We start from the raw sequence: 17,689 nt of genomic DNA on the forward strand, positions 1-17,689 counted from the left end.
AGAATTCCTGGTCAAGCTCTTCTCCTGGTTGGGAGGTCTGTAGTAGACTCCCACCATTAAGTCCCTTTCCCCTTGACTGCCTTGTACTCTAACCCAAAGCACTTCAGAGAGCCCCTCCCTTGGCTCCTTGCTAATTAACGAGGATGTGTATTCCTCCTTAATAGAGCGCCACGCCCCCACCCCTCTTTCCTATCCTGTCCCTCCTGTACAGCCTATAGCCCTTGACATTGACCGCCCAATCATGCGTTTCATCCCACCACGTTTCCGTAATCCCCACTATGTCCAGGCTGGTGTCAGCCAGCAGGAGGGTGAGTTTCTCCTTATTGCCCATACTACGAGCATTTGTGTAGAGGCATTTGAGGCCTCCTGTGTCAGCTCCTTTCGGGAGCAGCTGGGAGATGCTCGCACAGGGCCGAGGATGGTCCTTTCACAGCCCTGGACAAGGAGTCTGCTGGGCGAACCAGCCCCACCTGCCGCGCAGCTGCACCCTAGGGCCAGGGACTGCCTCAGAGCCCGACAGCGCATCCTCTCCCGCGGGAGCTGCCCAGGCCGGCAGCGCCGTGCACGGCTCGCCACTGGATCCTAAGGCTCTGACGTCAGCTACCGGCGGGGCTTGAGGGCTATCCCGCCCCCGCGCAGCCGTAGTCGCAGCCACATCCACAGCCTTTTGCTGGAGCCCCGCTTCCTGTCACGTGGGAGGGCGGCCGGCCCTAGCCCATCCCCGCGCGGTTCCGGACACCCCACTTTGTCGCTGCCCCCGAGCACTTGGCCCAAGGTCCCCCTCCCCTCCCCTCTCCACACATCACGTGACGAGGCTACGGCGCGGGCGGCGGAAGTGAGCGGGGCGGGGCCGGAAGTGGCGTGTGGGGCGGTGCGGGCCGGGGGCGGTCGCTGTTGCCGGGCTCCCGCCGGCGCCTAGCGCCCCTCCCCGCGCCGGGCCCGCCCCGAGCATGGGCGCCAGCGGCTCCAAGTCCCGCGGCCTCTGGCCCTTCGCCCCGGCCGCGGCAGGCGGCGCAGAAGGCCCCGGCGGGCAGCAGGCCCTAGCCCGGGCGCGGGGGCCGCGCGCCGCCACCCCCTTCGTCTTCACGCGCCGCGGGTAAGCGCGGGGTTCGGGCGGTGCCGGAGCGGGGCCCGCGGCGCGGCGGGCCCGGAGGGAGTGGGGCTGGCCCGAGCTCGCCGCAGTGTCAAGGTCGTGGTGCGGGGGGGGCCGCGCGGGGGATGAGCGCCCCCGTTGGGGCCCTGCAGCCCCTGCGGGTCCTCCCGGCTGGAGCCGTTTGCGGCTCTCGGTGGGGAAGATGCGGCTTCTCTGTCAAAGCGTCCTGCTCCCCTCCGTGGAGCAGGTGCCTCGGACTCCCCTGGTTCCTGTGCGTCAGTGATTCCTGGAAGAGGAGCTGCATCTCATGCTAGTGTCATGCTGACTGGGTTGAACTGAGCCACCTCCACCAGGCCTCTTCCTGTAGGATGGCGCTGTTTCCCTGCTGGTAAAGCTGGGTGCTTTGCAGCTTGTCAGGGTCCTCAGCTTGTGCCTTGTTCCCCAGGTTGTAGTTGGCACTGGTGGGCACTCCCTTGCAAGCAGCCTGGGTACACTTGAACCAACTGGCATAGGTGGCTGCAGGGGAGCTGCCCAGTTTGCTGGGAGGCACAATGTCTGGTGGTCTGACTGAGGTACTGTCTCCATGCCCCTCTGTTCTGCCAAGCCCGAATCACTTGCTTCTCCCTTGTTTTGTGTCCCCGAGCCAGGCTTAAGTTACATGAGGTGCCACGATAAGCAACGTGTGCCAGCTGCGGCTGGGGGAGCACAGCAGCGGCGGGAATGTGGCAGTAGGAGCGTGGGGGAGTTCCTGCAAATGCTGCCGGCACTGTTGGTGGTGGAGTGGGCGGGGTGGCGAGCACCAACCAAGGGTTGGTGACCAGCCACCATCAGCAACGGGTAGCAGGTATTGCAGACACTGCCAGCGGTGTCTGTGGCAGGGTAGCGAGTGGCAACTGCCCACAGGTGCCACCAACAGTGTCAGTGGCACCTTTTTGTAGGTGGTTCACGTGCACCCCCTACATGTTGCCCCTGGGTTCCACTTGCATCAGCAGAAGCCGGTAAACCAGGTCTCTCCATAGGTACCAAGAAATGTGCAGTTAAGCTTTGTTCACATGTGGCTTCTCTTCTGAAATGAGGCTGTATGGAGAGAGTTTGTTTATGCTGATGTTAGGCATGCCTACCACCGCGCTAACTGTTACAAGAAACTCTTAATCTTAGCTCTGGTGCATGGCAGATTTGACTTCTTAGTTGCAGTATGATGGACTCATACCTCCTGCTGAGCCTGGTGCAGTGTTACACTTATCTTACTTCTTGTTTTAGGGGCAACAACATTTAGCTTTTGTATCATAAGTTCAGTGTATGGTTGTAGTAGCAGTTGGTGGCATTGAATAGTAGGTACTGGTGCTGTAGGTCTCCTTGAAGTTATTACAGATCTAAGCAAGGTTGGAGTGTTGGTTTAGCTATGATGGTCTAGGGAACTTCTGAGCAGTAGGGACTGTGTCTGGTGATATCTTTTATTGCACCAGCTCTGGTGTAGAGGAGGTATTAGACAAGCTTTGGGATAAAAAGTGCCCTTCCTCACTTCTGCAGGCGTGAGGGATTCTACTTGTGCATAGAGCTCTGGTGTTTGTGTGTTATCAACTGATGTACTCCTAATGCTATGAAGCAAAATTTGGCTCAGTCCCATAGAAAAAGAGTATGGTGTTTACACTTGCACTGTGGAAGTAGATTTATGGTTTGCAGAGGCTTTTATCTCCAGTTCAGAGGTATACTCTGAACTAAAGGTACTACTGTTACCTGGACATCTGTGGTTCTAGATGCATTGCATCAGCAGTAATTTGCAGATTACCATCTGACAAATTTGTGATAACTGTAAAATGAGTTGGTAATTTCTCTTTGGATCCTGGCAGAACGCACATTTACATCACAAAAGCCCCATCAGTGTCCCTCAGTTGTTCCATATCATCTGCATTATTACCTAGCTATGGAGCCAAGTCAGAATAACTCCAATATCTCCAGAAGAGAGAGTCCCTCCAGGCCAGGTCTGAACTATCCATAGTCTAGTGCAGGGGTGCCCAAACTACAGCACAAGTTCCACTGATGGGTCAGGCAGTATCTGTGTATTTGGTACAGGGAAGACTGGGGAGGAGACATGCAGCACAGTGGCAGATTGGGCAGGGAGCAGAAAGCAGTGTGTCATCAGATCAGGGAAAAGGTTGGAAGTGGCACTTGGAAGGTTACAGGGTTCCCACTGGTCTAGTGACTTAGAGAATGTTTTTGAACTGCAAGGCCCCCATTAATAGGGCTTTGTAGCAGATGGTTCATGTTTTACCTAAGTACTCTTTCCTCTGACTGGCTCTTTAGCAGTAAATAGGAGAACTGCTTTGGAAGTTGCATATGGCCCTATGCTCCTTTGTGTTGTAAAGTCCTTTGCTCACCTCGCAGCAATCCCCAGCTTACATGCCAGAGCATGGCACAGGAAGGCATTTTGCTTGGCACGTGCACCTTGGGGCAGATGGCAGGGAAGAAGCTGGGGCTGTGCTGCCACAACAAAGATGGGGCCCCTCGTGACTCCCTTACCATCTGCCTGTGGCACGCTAATGTCTTTCAAGTCAAGGTTGTGGGTGTTTTGGCACTCTGCCCAAAAACATTGCCAACCCCTGCCTTAGCTTGTACTCCATGGGTAAAACTGTCTTGATGGGCATTCTAGCCTTGAGAGGTATCTGACTCCATTTGCCATGTTTGACTGGGTAGCATGTGTTGCTTCTTAATGACTTGCTTTAACTGTGGAGTAAGTCAGGAACAAACATTGGCCTCTGTGCTTGATGGCAGCAGGAGTACAAGCTTCTCTTCATCTTTTTTTAGCTGTATTTATTAGTGAATGCAACTTATCAAATAACAGGTTTAACATTTAAAAATGCATTCAGTCCCCTAAAATATACATAAAGGCAGATAGTTATTTTCCATCAGCAGTGCTCCCTTAAGACTCTTGTGGACATAGTCTAGGGTTATGTTCTTTTCTTCTCTTTCTTTCATTCTCTAGCAGTTCCTTTGTTTCTGGCAATCTTGTGTTTCTTCATTTCTGTGTAATCATTCACCACTTTCTTTTTTTTCCCTTGAACTCTGCATAATACTATCTTCTGCTTGTCTGTACTTTTTGCATTTTAGATTTATTTTAACTTTGTCCTTAAGTGTCTCATAAAACTTGTACTTTCCTTCAGTGGAGCCAGGCTGGGTAGGGCCCCGCCGGGGCCCCTACTTCGCCCAGCCCCCCAGGGAGCGACGTGAACAGGCTGCGCAAACAGGCGCGCTTGTCTGCTGACGCGTGAGTTAGCACAGAGTTTGTGCAGGAAGGCGAGTGGGAGGACCCGAGGCCTGGCCTGCGAGCCCCCTAGGGTAGACAGACTCCTGCTGCCAGGCCCTTCTCCCCCGGGAGCTGGAGGGTAGACTATGGTCTCCCTCCAGGACAAAGGAAGACTCCGGGACATCTCACTATGTCCAGTCAGGGGCATGGACCAATGTGGTCAAGGGCCCTAAGGCCTGCCGCACCAAGGCCCCTGCCCCGTCGGAGTTTAGCAACAGGTACATACCTCTTGCTGCTGAGTTGCCAGCTCCCGCAGGCAGCACAGTCTCAAGTGCAGCTACCGTCCCCACTCTCCCGAAGACAAAACGTAAAGTGTTTGTTGTGGGAGACTCCATCCTGAGGGGGAATGAGGTGGTAATCTGCTGCCCCAACCCCTTAGCCCAGGAAGTCTGCTACTTCCCAGGGGCCCGCATCTGGGACATTGCAGAGAGGATCCCTAAGCTTCTGCAGCCCACAGACCACTATCCCATGCTCCTTACTCATGTGGGCTCCAGTGACACTGCTTGGAGCGCTTCCAGCCAGGTCATGAGGTGCTACAGGGATTTGGGAGCGGAGCTAAAGGGTCTGGGAGCACAGGTGGTGTTCTCTTCGATCCTCCCAGTCTCTGGGTATGGGCTGAGGAGGGAGAGGAGGAGCTACATAGTGAACCAAAGACTGCGGCGCTGGTGTCATCAGGAAGGCTTTGGCTTCCATGACCACAGCCCACTCTTTGGTGAGAGAGGCAGCGAGCTGCTGGGAAGAGATGGCCTCTACCTCTCTCCCCTGGGGAGGAGGCTCTTCTCAGCCAGACTGGCTGACCTGCTCCACCGGGCTTTAAACTAAGCCCACTGAGGGACCGGGGGACTACCGCCACTGCTGGCCCGCTGAGCAACACTTGCAAAGCCAGGAGGCCAAGGCTCGTAAGAGAGCCCACCCCTGCCCCAGCCCTGGTATAATCTGTGGGCAAGGCAAGAGCCTCCAAGGAGACACATGCTTGCCTGTACGCAAATGCCAGGAGCTTGGGGAATAAACAGGAGGAGTTTGCTCTCCTGCTTAATGCAAATAATTATTACGTCATAGGGCTAACAGAAACCTGGTGGGACTCTACCTGTGGTTGGACCATGGATATAGATGGCTATACCCTGTACAGGAGGGATCGTGTAGATAAAAGGGGTGGGGGTATAGCTCTCTATGTTAAGGAAAGCTACACGTCCCTGCAAGCTGATGTTGGCGACCAGTGTGGACAACTGGAGACCCTCTGGGTTAAAATCCGTGGGGAACATGGCACAGGGGACACAACGGTGGGAGTCTACTACAGAGCTTCCCAGATCAAGGACAAGAAGAAGTCCTTTTTTAAATATACAGGGGGCAAAAAGAAGGTGCCGGGTAATGTGGGGCCCCTGCAGGACACACTAGGAAATTTGGTTGTCACACCAGACAACAAAGCCAACATATTTAACGATTTCTTTGCCTCCATTTTCCTAAGCAGGGACCGGAACAGTCACCCCCTGCTGAATCCCCCTCAGGTCCCAGAAGAGGCGCACCTAGGGCAAAGTTTAGTGAGGAACTAGTCAGGGAACTTCTGGAAGGACTGGATGTATTCAAATCAGCTGGTCCAGGTGATCTCCACCCCCAAGTACTAAGGGAGTTAGCTGAGGTCATTGCGGGACCCCTGGCATGGCTGTACAAGCACTCATGGTGCTCTGATGTGGTGCCAGAGGACTGGAAGAGGGCCAATGTGGTTCCCATCTTCAAAAAAGGGAGGAAGGAGGACCCGGGAAGCTATAGACCAGTTAGTCTTACCTCGATCCTGGGCAAGCTTTTTGAGAGAATTCTCCTGGCACATGTCCACGAGGGGCAAGCAGGGGAGCTTATGCTTAGGGGCAACCAACACAGGTTCATTAGTGGCAGGTCCTGTCAGACCAACCTGGTGGCCTTCTGTGACCAGATTACCAAATCCTTAGATGCAGGGGTAGCAGTGGACATAGTCTTCCTGGACTTTTGGAAGGCCTTCGACACTATCTCTCACCCCATTCTCATTAAGAAACTGGGGGACTGTGGTGTCAACACCCACACAGTCAATTGGGTCCCCAGAGAGTGGTGGTGGATGGGTCATTTTTGACCTGGAGGGATGTGGGCAGTGGGGTCCCCCAGGGCTCGGTCCTCGGGCCCACAGTGTTCAACATCTTCATCAGTGACTTGGACAAGGGGGTAAAAAGCACCTTGTTCAAATTTGCTGATGACACTAAGATGTGGGGGGAAGTGGGCACACTAAAAGGAAGGAATAGGCTGCAATTGGACCTAGACAGGTTACAGGAGTGGGCGGATGAGAATAGGATGGGATTCAACACTGACAAGTGCAAAGTGATGCACCTGGGGAGGAACATCTGGCACCATACCTACAGGTTGGGGAACTCCCTTCTTGTCAATACAGAGGCAGAGAAGGATCTTGGAGTCGTCACTGATGCCAGGATGAACATGAGCCGGCAGTGTGGGGATGCAGTCAGGAAGGCCAACCGTACCTTGTCATGCATCTCAAGCAGGTCCAAAGAGGTGATCCTCCCCCTCTTTGCAACACTGGTCAGGCCACAGCTGGAGTGCTGCGTTCAGTTCTGGGCGCCACACTTCAGGAGGGATGTGGACAACATGGAGAGGGTCCAGAGGAGGGCCACTCGAATGATCGGGGGCAGGAGGGCAGGCCCAATGAGGAGAGGTTACGGGACCTGAACCTGTTCAGCCTTCACAAGAGAAGGCTGAGGGGGGATCTAGTGGCCTGTTACAAACTAGTTGGGGGGACCAGCAAGCATTGGGGAAGTCCCTGTTCCCCCAAGCACCGCCAGGAGAAACCAGGAATAACGGTCACAAGCTGGCGGAAGGTAGATTCAGGCTAGATATCAGGAGGCGCTACTTCACTGTCAGGGTGGCTAGGACCTGGAACCAAATTCCAAGAGAAGTGGTGCTGGCTCCTACCCGGGGGGTCTTTAAAAGGAGGCTAGATGTACACCTTGCTGGGGTGATTTGACCCCAATACTCTTTCCTGCCATGGCAGGGGGTTGGACTCAATCTGCTCAGGTCCCTTCCGACCCTAGAAACTATGAAACCTCCCACCCAAAGTCAAGAGCTTGGCCAGGAGTTCGCCCGGGAACTGGCTGAGGACGCTCCAGGACCATGGATGTCATGGGTGACTTCAGTTACCCAGACATTTCGTTGGAGGATCACTCAGCAAAATCCAAGTGAGTGCAAAGCTTCCTCTCGTGCGTGCGTGACCTCTACCTGACTCAAGAAATCTATGGGCCAGTGAGAGGTAAAGTGCTGCTCGACCTGGTACTGGCTACAGGGGATGACCTAATCGGCGACCTAGTGATCAATGGGAAGCTGGGTGACAGCGACCGCGAGCTGATCACCTTCACCATCCGCCGTAAAGCTGGCAAGTCAGTCAGCAACGTGGAAGTTCTTGACTTCAGGAGAGCTGACTTTGACAAGCTCAGGAGGCAAACTTTGGGGCAAAGCATCCATACCAGAAGACAGGAGGGTGATCCAGGCTGACCTGGACAGGCTCAGCAAATGGGCAGATGAGAACCTGATGGTGTTTAACACTGAAAAATGCAAGGTTCTCCACCTTGGGAAGAAAAACCTGCAGCATCCTTATAGGCTCAGCTACGGAAGAAAGAGACTTGGGGGTCATCATTGACCACAAGATGAACATGAGCCTGCAATGCGATGCTGCGGCTAGTAAAGCGACCATAGAAGAACCACGTGCATGATCAGAGGTTTGGAAAACGGACTTTATGATGACAGGCTGAGAGCCATGGGACTCTTTAGCCTGGAAGAGCACAGGCTCAGGGGTGATCTGATGGCCATCTATAAGTTTATCAGGGGTGACCATCAGTATCTGGGGAAACGTTTGTTCACCAGAGCACCCCAAGGGATCACGAGGTCGAACAGTTATAAATTACTACAAGACCGTTTCAGGCTGGACATAAGGAAGAATTTCTTTACTGTCCGAGCCCCCAACGTCTGGAACAGCCTGCCATCGGAGGTGGTTCAAGCACCTACATTGAACACCTTCAAGAGTAAATTGGATGCTTATCTTGCTGGGATCCCATGACCCAGCTGACTTCCTGCCCTTTGGGCAGGGGGCTGTACTCGATGATCTTCCAAGGTCCCTTCCAGCCCTAATGTCTATGAAATCTATTTAGAATATTTTTTTTAATTTTTTGGTTTGGAGGTAGGAGAAGAATTTCTCTGCATCTTGTCCCTGACTAGGACCAAGGACCTGTATTCAGTGGACAGTAAGCTGAATAGAAGGCTAATGGCATACTGGGCTGCATTTGTAGGAGTGTTACCAGAAGATCTAGGGAAGTGATTATTTCTCTCTGTTTAGCACTGGTGTGGCCACATCTGGAGTACTGTGTCCAGTTTTGGGCTCCCTGCTACAGAAATGTTGTAGACAAATTGGACAGAAACCAGTGGAGGGCAACAAAAATTAGAGGTGCACCGATATATCAGTCCATATCTTATCAACGCCAGTAAAAGGAAAATTAGTGTTATCAGCAATCAGCTTTTTTTTGTTCAGTGTGGCTAATAAAGTCACTGATAATGCACACAGCCACGCAGTTTGGCGAGTAGCATCTGGCCAGCAGGTCGGGGGTGGAGCAGGTGGGGAAGGGGCATGGGGGCAGGGGGAGTGCAGCTAGAGGGCCCCCATGATGATGGAGGGAGTGGGGCAGGGGCCGCCCAGGTGAGGTGGAGCTGCAAGCAGCTTGTCTGTGGGGTGGGGGGAGGAGAGGTGAGGAGGAGGGCTGCTCTTGCTGCTGTGCACACCCTCAGTGGATGCATGGGGGGCATGTGTGGGCTTGGGGCCAGGGGTGCAGGGGTGAGTTTTGGGATGGCTGCAGCCCACCCTGTAACCACCTCCCAGCACTGTCCTCACCCACTTCAAGGGCAGCCCTGGCCCAGCCCCCTTGCTGCAAAGAAGCTGATACAGCCCCTGGCCCCATCCTTGCCCTGTGCACAAATCCAGGGGGCACATTCTCCCCCCTCCCCCTGTACCTCTCCCCTAGGGAGCCTCCTCCACTGCCCCATGCCCCTTGGGCAAGCCTCCCATGGCTCCATCCCATGCCCTGTCCTTGCTGGGCAGTGCCTGCCCCTGCCCCAGTCTGTCCTTCACCACGGGGGCCCTGATCTGCCCCCCCATGCCCCTTCCTCCCCACAGACTTACCAGCCAGACATTGCTCTCCGTGCTGCTGGGCTGTGCATATTGGCTATTGAATCAGTACTGGCCGATATGGCTGTCTAATAATCATCAAAAAAAATCTTTATCTGTGCACCCCTAATGAAAACGGTTAGGGGGCTGGCACACACGAGTTATGAAGAGAGCTGGGGGAACTGGGCTTATTAAGTGTGGAGAAGAGAAGACTGAGAGGGGATTTAATAGCAGCCTTCAACTACCTGCAGGGCGGTTCCAAAGAGAATGGAGCTGGACTGTTCTCAGTGGTGGCAGATGACAGAACAGGGAGCAATAATTTCAAGTCACAGCAAGGGAAGTTTGGGTTACATATTAGTAAAAACTTTCTCACTAAGGTTAGAAAAGCACAGGAACAGGTTACCTAGAGAGGTTGTGGAATCTCCATCCTTGGAGGTTTTTAAGACTCAGCTAGACAAAGCCTTGGGTCAGATGATCTAGTTAGGGCTGGTCCTGCTTTGAGCAGGTGTTGGATTAGATGACCTCCTGAGGTCCCTTTCATCCCTCATTTTCTATGATTCTGTGATCTGTGACAGAGGGAAATGCCACCTCTGGGATTATGCAGTCCTTAAACTCTTCATTGTCCATGCAACCTTGCACAGCAGCTATTGATTTTTCCATTGAAATCTGAGTGCAGTGTGAAGATTTAACACTGATTGCCTTAGTGGTTGCTTAGAGCTATGTTGAGCCCCTGCCTTACCTCACTCAATTTGGTGCTAAGCTGTTGTTGGTGGGGGGAGGGTGTTTTGTCAGCAGTCAAGTTCCCTGGCCCATTCCCAGTGCCATGAGGTGCTGCACTGTATGTGAGTTAACTCTTCAAGGGTTGATACAGACTAGCTCACTCCTGTTTTTCCTCCAAAGTGTGTGAGACTGAGCAGGGATTGTCAATGGCAGCCCTAGCTGATGTTCATCCTGTTCCCTCATGCTGTTCTCTTCACTTCTTTGTAGTTCCATGTACTATGACGAGGATGGGGATCTCGCCCATGAATTCTATGAGGAAACAATCGTCACCAAGAATGGAAGGAAGCGTGCCAAGCTGAAAAGAATCCACAAAAACCTTATACCTCAGGTAACACATTTGGGGAGAAAGAGCTCCCCTGAGGCTTGGCTGGTAGTATATTAGCTCACCAAGAGACCCAGGTTGCCGGTGTCAGTGTAGTATGATGCTCCTCAGGTGGAAGTCCAGGGGTAGGTCACTGCAGTTGAAACTGTGCACGCCTAATGGATGATTGTTTACAACAGTACTCTAACCTCTTGCCTGGTGTCTTTCTGCTTAACTGCACCCCAAGGAAAGAATGAGTGTTCAGGCCTTCTTATTCTGTAACAAAAATGGTAAGATTGAATGGGGAGCACTCTGTGAACTTCAGTCAGAGAGGGTGAGGGGAGGGAAACAACTGACCTAAAAATGTTAGTTCCCAGGGCATCAAACCCCAGTGAACTTCTGGCACTGGAGTCTGTTAAGGGGCCACTAGATGGCGCAGGTTTGGCGCTGCACCCTCTATGGCTTGAGCCTGGCCTGCACTACAGGGCTTTGTTGGTAGAGCTTTTGCTGGCAAAAAAACATATTTGCACCCATAGCTGCACTGTACTGGCATGACCCTCTCTGCAGCTGCACCTCTGAGCAGGGTAAGGCTTTTGCTGCTGCTTGAAGGTGTGGGTAGATGCTCCCGTACTTTCTGCTGAGTGGAGCTGTGCAGAGCTGCTGGAAGCAGCTGGATGTATATGCGGCTTCATGGAGGCAAGTTGCTTCCTGCCTTCAGGATGTCTGAGGCAGATGCAGGACCAGCTAAGTGAGCTGTTGGAAGCTTGTTAGAAGGCAGATGCAGGTCAAGACTTCTCAGTTTCCTGAAACCAGTGTTGGTCGGGTTTTAATGTTATTTGCCTTTCTGCCCTCCAGCTTTCACAGAGTTCACACTTAGTGTTGATCTAAAAATACAGGACTACTAATCTCTTGCCTTTAGTGCTCAGAGGTGTATAATCTCAACAAATCATCCCCCTAAAATCAGGCCAGAGAGTCAGCTGGAAATGAGCAAGAAGGGTGGAGGTCCTAAATAAAGAATAATAACTTATTTCCAAATACATAAGTAACCTGGAGAAGGTTTCCGGGGTTTACATTGAGGTTTGTATTGAAGTCGATGTTGGGGTAGAGCAGACTTCATGTGCAAGCCTGTGCAGAAGTGCACACACTAGACCGGTGAGTGGGTTGGTACTGTTGACAGCTTTTCAGTGGCCAGAGTGAAATGAACTGAAGAGTGACTAGGGTCTCAGTCCAGATTTTAATGATATATCAGAAGCTCATACATCACACTTGCTACTTAGTAGTTACCCGATTTCTGGCATTTCTAGAGCAGAAGGCAAATGAGTTGTGGAAAGCAAGTTCCCTCTCACTTTTCCTGAGCTATTGAGCTTTATATTACACTCCAGAAAAAATGGTGGCCATTTTCCAGAAAATGCAAGTACTTTTCCTAACAGTAAAACTGCCTCTTCAAGATTTGCAGATGCTTACAATAGATGTTCACCTTTCTTCGTTGCCTTATACTTCTGGGCCTCAAAAAGCTTTGCAAACTTACACTAAAATATTGTACTCAAAGAAGCAGCATCTCCGTGTTGCATGTGAAGAAATATAAGCCCAGAGGGTAATGCAACTGTTACTGACATGTTCAAGGAGGGAAAAAAACAAAGCTATACCATGTTTCTGGCCTGTCCAGTGTGTGAGCACAGAGCCCTGCTAACATGCTTCCCTCTAATCCTTTGCCTCTGGAACCTATAACTGCTAAGCTTTCCCATATATTTGAAATGGGATGCTATTTGCATCACAGCTTGTTAAATGCATGAGGCTCTGAGTTTTGTTTCAGTTGGTATAGATGCTGCTCACATTCACGATACCCCTTTGGACTAGAAAGTTGCTGTTCCCCATGTATTGATCCTTTCCTTCTTCGGAGTTACTTGGGGGAACCAGGGGAGTGCTTGCTTAAGTGCCTCAGTGCTGGTGAATTAAAGATGTCACATGGTGGCTTTCAGAGTTGTCCGTCTTCTAAATCTGTGTCAGAACACAGGCCTATTGTGCTCAGCATCCTAGGAGCACCTTAATCTGACTTGCAGGGATTCTAGGGGCAGCTGGAGTCTCCACTGCCTGCTTGGTACTTCTGAGTGCCAGCAGGCAGGTCAGTTATAATAGCTTTATGGACTATTGTCCTCTAGTAGCTAGGCTGGTAACATAATAAACTTATTGTGCTGTTCTATTTGGAGTGGCTTGTAGAGCATGGATCCTTTGTTTTCTGGCCCTTTCCTTAACATGCTGTCATGACAGCTCTGCTCTGTGCCAGTGTTGTCTCCTCACCACCCTCCTTGGCTCTCATTTCAGGGTATAGTGAAACTGGAGCATCCTCGTATTCATGTGGACTTTCCTGTTATCATCTGCGAGGTCTGAGCTGCGGGGGAAACACGAGCTGTTGCTGTGTGCTGTCAATGCACCCCACCTGCCCAGCCTTCCTGTACCTAGTGCAACCACTCAAGGCTGCGTTGTGTCCTTGAAGAACAATGGTCTGTAAGCACAGACACACAAACTGTTGACTTTGAAGCTTCTCTTGTGTTGTGGAGGAGAAGCAGATGGGGCGGTATGGAATCGGATAGCTCTCTGGAATAGAATTGGCTAGGGATGCCTTTGCAGCAGGACTTGTTACATGAGACAGGTGACCTCATTTAACCACCTGCTTAAGAACTCACTTAACAGAGTCAGAAGATTAAAATACCTTTTGTAGCCTGTAGCCAATGTATGGATGGGTATGTGGAACTGCTGGCAAGATGCTGTGGTTGAGGCTTAATAGGGAGCGTCAGCCTGTACCTCTCACCAAATAAAACCCCTGCTTCTCAGGTACCTGCCCCAGGTAGAGTTGAGGTCAGGTAACTTGTTCTGTGTGTGTGGTAGCAGTGACTGGGGCCACTACTGCCCTGCACCTGAATGGTAGTAGTTAAATAACCAGTGCTGCAGTTCTGCCTTGCAGGGGTGTTCTGCAATGTATCCCTAACTGGACCTGCAAACAGAAGGGAAGTGAAGCAGTCTGAGGGGTGCCAATCTCAAATCCCATTGAAACAGGGTAGTGTGCTCCTCTTGGGATTGGGGGAGGCCAGCTTCTAGTGCTGTAAACCGTGGTCTCCTTATATACAGCCTCTCCATGAGTGTGGAACCATTTTACGTTCCCAAGAATGCAGCATTAGTCCCCTAGGACCCTTTCTGATGGTCCTAGGAATGCCAGCTCAGATGGGCAAGCAGGCTGCTCCAAGGAGCCCCATTGGCCAGTGCTGGTGCTGTGGCAGACCCAGTCGATCAAATGTTTGCATCTTTGCAGCCCAAGTCCTAGGTGCTTTTGTCATCAGCGGTGTTCAGAGTTCCATGTGTGGGCAGGCAGTCTGTGCAAATGCAGATGGCTTTGCAGATTGGAATTCCCCAAGATTTGCATCCATGAGCATGTTTGCCTTAAAGGGAGCAGGCTGTGTTCCCACTGCGCGCCATTCTTCTCTTCTCTTCCTCCTCCCCTCTCCCTGTTGAATTTGCAGTGTGAGAGAGGGCAGGCTCTGGGGCATGACATTTTGTAGTAGGCCTGGCTTGCCCTTGGGCCACAGTCCCCCTTGAAACATGGTTCCAGGTAAAGTTCACCTGTAATTTTACTACAGCATTGACAGCATGCCCCAACTGTCTGCGTATGGTGGAGCCAAGCCAATGGAAGTCAGCCCCTTTCCATCCTTGCCTTCTAATACAATCAGTTGGAGTTTGTCTCCTGCTGCCTTGGACATCTCCCTGAACATATAAAAACCTCACTCCTCCACTGTGCCCATTGCCCAGTTTCTCATTTTGGGGACAAGAAGGAATGCAGTGCACTTTAATAGAAGGGTTTCCCTTCTCCTTTGGAAGGTCCAACTTTTTTTCTCCACCTATTTGATATACAAACTCCTGGCTTATGCAGGGCGGGGGGGAGGCCTTTTATCAGTTGGAATCGTATTGACAGCACCAAATGTTGCATTTCTGCATTTGCCATTTCATCCTTGCTTCCTTCAGGACTGAGCTGACTGCTGCTGAGCCAGAAATGAAGGCATGACCTGCATTACCCATCCCAAACACTAGGTGCCGCTTTTCCCACTTTGGGTTCCAGGAGAATGGGTACATTTGCTATGCACAAGCTGGAAGGTTGGGGACGTATCCCTCAGAACTTTATGAAGCTTTAAGAACTGGATCGAGACTCATTTCTGCAGCACTTGGCTTGTTAGACATCTCAATTCTCTTTCTAGAGTTTGTCATTTACTTTCTGAACACTTCAGACATTTGCTACCTCGATTTTCATTTAATCAGCTGGTACAAAGTCACCAGCAATATCAGCGTGTCTGTTTTGGATGTGTCCATCTCTGCCCCTGAAGAGCTGTAAGGGCTGTGTGCCATGATAATAGGTACTGGTAGCTGATAGTAGTATTGTTAACTTGGGGCTCTGTGTTACCATCTCCCCATAATCTCCTACTCTGTTCTGGTTGTCCCATTTGCACTCCAGTGACAAGTTTGGTCATAGCTCTGGTTTATGGTACTGCCTCCATCACCACCATGTATCTTCGGCTGTGAGTGGCAACTGGCTTCCTGGCCAGAGCTTGTGTGACAGCGCACCCTTTCTCATTTGTTTGGACAAGTCAGTCTTTAAAGGTATCCCACTGAGGTGTTCCTTGTTCTTTCCAGTCATTTTTTTGCAGGCTATTTGGGTTTAGCTAAGATCAGAGCTAACAGACCTCCTTAGAAAAGGCTTGTCTTTGGCACTGTTTGGAAGATGGAACCAACCTGGAGGTCCTGCCTCCAGTAAGGAGGAGATGAGGCTGAGTCTGCTCCTAGTCCTTGTTCCACTATGGCTAGGTTCAGTTGTGAAAAGCCACACTTTAGCTTCTCTCCATGTTACCGCAGGGGGGAATAGCTTGTGCTGTGAGCCAGCTCTTCTTAATAGCGGTTATAGGCTATAGGAGAGATCATGCATCCTCCCACCCCCCGTGAATCAGTTTGACTTAGGTTGGGTGTAATCTGCCACAGGGAAGTATGAAGAAGAGTATGTGGGAGCAGAGATGGCTTTTGTTGCAATGAGGCCTGACTACAAGCATCTTATTGCCCCCAAGATCCCCTAGTGAAGAAACTTTTGGCCACTCTGTGGATCCAACCATACTGGTGGATCCTCATATTGTGCTACTGTTTGCAGTAGCAGCTCTTTGTCCTTGTACTAGACAAGTTATGAACAGCGAGATTAGATTTTTGCTTTGAATAGTGCATTGCCAAGGGCAGTGGACAGGGCACTAATTGGAAAAACCTCCATGTGAAGAGTTTGTTAGAGACAAGTGAGTTGGCTAATTGAGCTAGTTCTCCCAGGGAAGACCTGACATTGCAGAAAAGCCAGGGAACTTCCTACTGGTGTAGAAGGAAGGGAGCAGGACTAGAGGTTGGATGACAGTCTGAGCAGGGAAAGCATATGTTTCTCCACATCCTAGTACTTGCCTGCTGCTAGGTGAAAGCAGTGAAATCCTACACTGATGCATTACATAGCAGCAAGCAATACCATGCAGAAGGATCATAATCATCTAGAGGAACTTGCAGCAAGGCTTTGACAGCAAAATCCTGACTATTTCAAAGGCCACTATGGTGCTTGCTGCACAGCTTCACCTTGGGAATATGATCCGACTCCCTATAGTAGAGTGGGTAGTGGTCTTGACAGACAGCTCACACCCTCTCTATGCCAGGCCTGAAACGCACCTTGTGCAAAGGATAGGGGAGTGGGGCAAACACTGTTACTACAATCAAGTTGTCATGCAGAGCCCCAAAGGGTTTAGCTGTGTGGTTTGCCAGGCAGCTTCTGAGCAGAGAGCTGGGACAGTGTCCTTTATCAGTGAAGCACACTCTTCCATTACTATTGTCACCCTTGTTTTAAATGATCTTGCATGTGCTGTAGAGGAACCTCCTCACCCACCCAGTGCAATCCAGCAGGGGTCTGCCCCATGAAAGGTTTCAGTCAGCCTAACTTCTCTCTCAGGTAGCAGGCTCCCTGGGGCTGCATGTAGCTGTTCTGACTCCTCTCTTGGCTGGCTAGCCCACTGGGCTTGAAGCTGTGCAATCAACCTGCTTGGTTTCTATAACCTCACTCCTTCTCTTCCCCCAACCTCATTTCCTCATGGGTAGGCTCCAGTCCTCTTGAATGGAAGTAAATGGGGCAGGGGAAGAACCCCTGGAAACTGTTGAAGGGGTGCATAAAATGTGAAGGTGACTGTAAATAGTATCTGTGTCCACTATACTGTTGGAGCAAGCAAAAAAATCTGTTTCCTTTCATTTTTTTACAATGTATTTCTGTGCAACTTTGTGCTTTCAAGTGTGGATGTGTAGAAGAACTGTATTCACCAACACTACACGTTCTACTCCTGTAGCATATGGATAGGATCCCTGATTTTAAAAAAAATGTACAATATTTATGGTCTTTCTTCTGCCTCTGAGTGCATCTGTCTAATTTTGTTAAATTTAAATAAAATTATTTGTAGAGCCCAACAGTTCAAGGCCTGTGTTATTTATGGAGGGTGGATTAGCACCTGGATATGTTAAGTTTGTAACAGCCATACTGCTCTGCTCAAGGTCATTACCTGATTCCTTCTTTCTTTCCATCATACTTCAGCAAAAATAGTCTGACAAAGTACTGTTGTTGCCTACAAAAACTTATGTCTTTCTGAACAAGTTAATCTTTAAGGTGCTGTACTGCCCTGCCCTGGCTGGTGTTCTGTCTGACTTTGGAGAGGTGTTCAGACATCAGACTTGGCTGAGTGCATTCTCTGTGCTTATACCCAATTCAGGATCTGCACTGATACTTCTGCAGGGGAGTGTCTGTACCAATATGTTCCGGCTGTGAGGGAACGCCACTGAGCTAAGTTCTGAAAATGGGTTTGGGAATAGAATGGCCCTAGTAGTGTAAGAGTCAATCCATGACATCTGTGTGAGATTAACACAATGGATCCCCACCAATTACCCAAGCATTCTCCACTGACAAGCAGAAAATTCAGGAACCAA

General features: G+C 50.8%; 2 protein-coding genes across 2 annotated transcripts in view; both read left to right on the forward strand.

Annotated features, from left to right (window-relative positions):
- The first annotated feature begins 745 nt into the window (after positions 1-745).
- Positions 746-17,178, forward strand: TUSC2 (tumor suppressor 2, mitochondrial calcium regulator). The gene is made up of 3 exons (XM_090022889.1): positions 746-1,096; positions 10,570-10,690; positions 12,986-17,178. Exons 1-3 carry the CDS (start codon positions 951-953, stop codon positions 13,049-13,051), a joined length of 333 nt encoding a protein of 110 aa, XP_089879015.1. The 5' UTR covers positions 746-950; the 3' UTR covers positions 13,052-17,178.
- Positions 10,575-17,689, forward strand: part of HYAL2 (hyaluronidase 2) — a 61,131-nt gene continuing 54,016 nt past the window's right edge. Inside the window, exon 1 of the mRNA XM_090022887.1 lies at positions 10,575-10,690. The gene's annotated coding sequence lies outside the window, so the exon portion shown is untranslated. The remainder of the gene's footprint in view (positions 10,691-17,689) is intronic.

Source organism: Crocodylus siamensis, chromosome 11 (genome assembly GCF_052110815.1).
Source record: "Crocodylus siamensis isolate JL-2025a chromosome 11, ASM5211081v1, whole genome shotgun sequence".
Taxonomy (NCBI): domain Eukaryota; kingdom Metazoa; phylum Chordata; order Crocodylia; family Crocodylidae; genus Crocodylus; species Crocodylus siamensis.

Excerpts from the sequence above, each read along its gene's own strand:
- TUSC2 (XM_090022889.1), top strand. The coding sequence starts at position 951 with ATGGGCGCCAGCGGCTCCAAGTCCCGCGGCCTCTGGCCCTTCGCCCCG. Across the intron at positions 1,097-10,569 it reads TTCGTCTTCACGCGCCGCGG|TTCCATGTACTATGACGAGG; the intron begins GTAAGCGCGGGG and ends ACTTCTTTGTAG. Across the intron at positions 10,691-12,985 it reads ACAAAAACCTTATACCTCAG|GGTATAGTGAAACTGGAGCA; the intron begins GTAACACATTTG and ends CTCTCATTTCAG.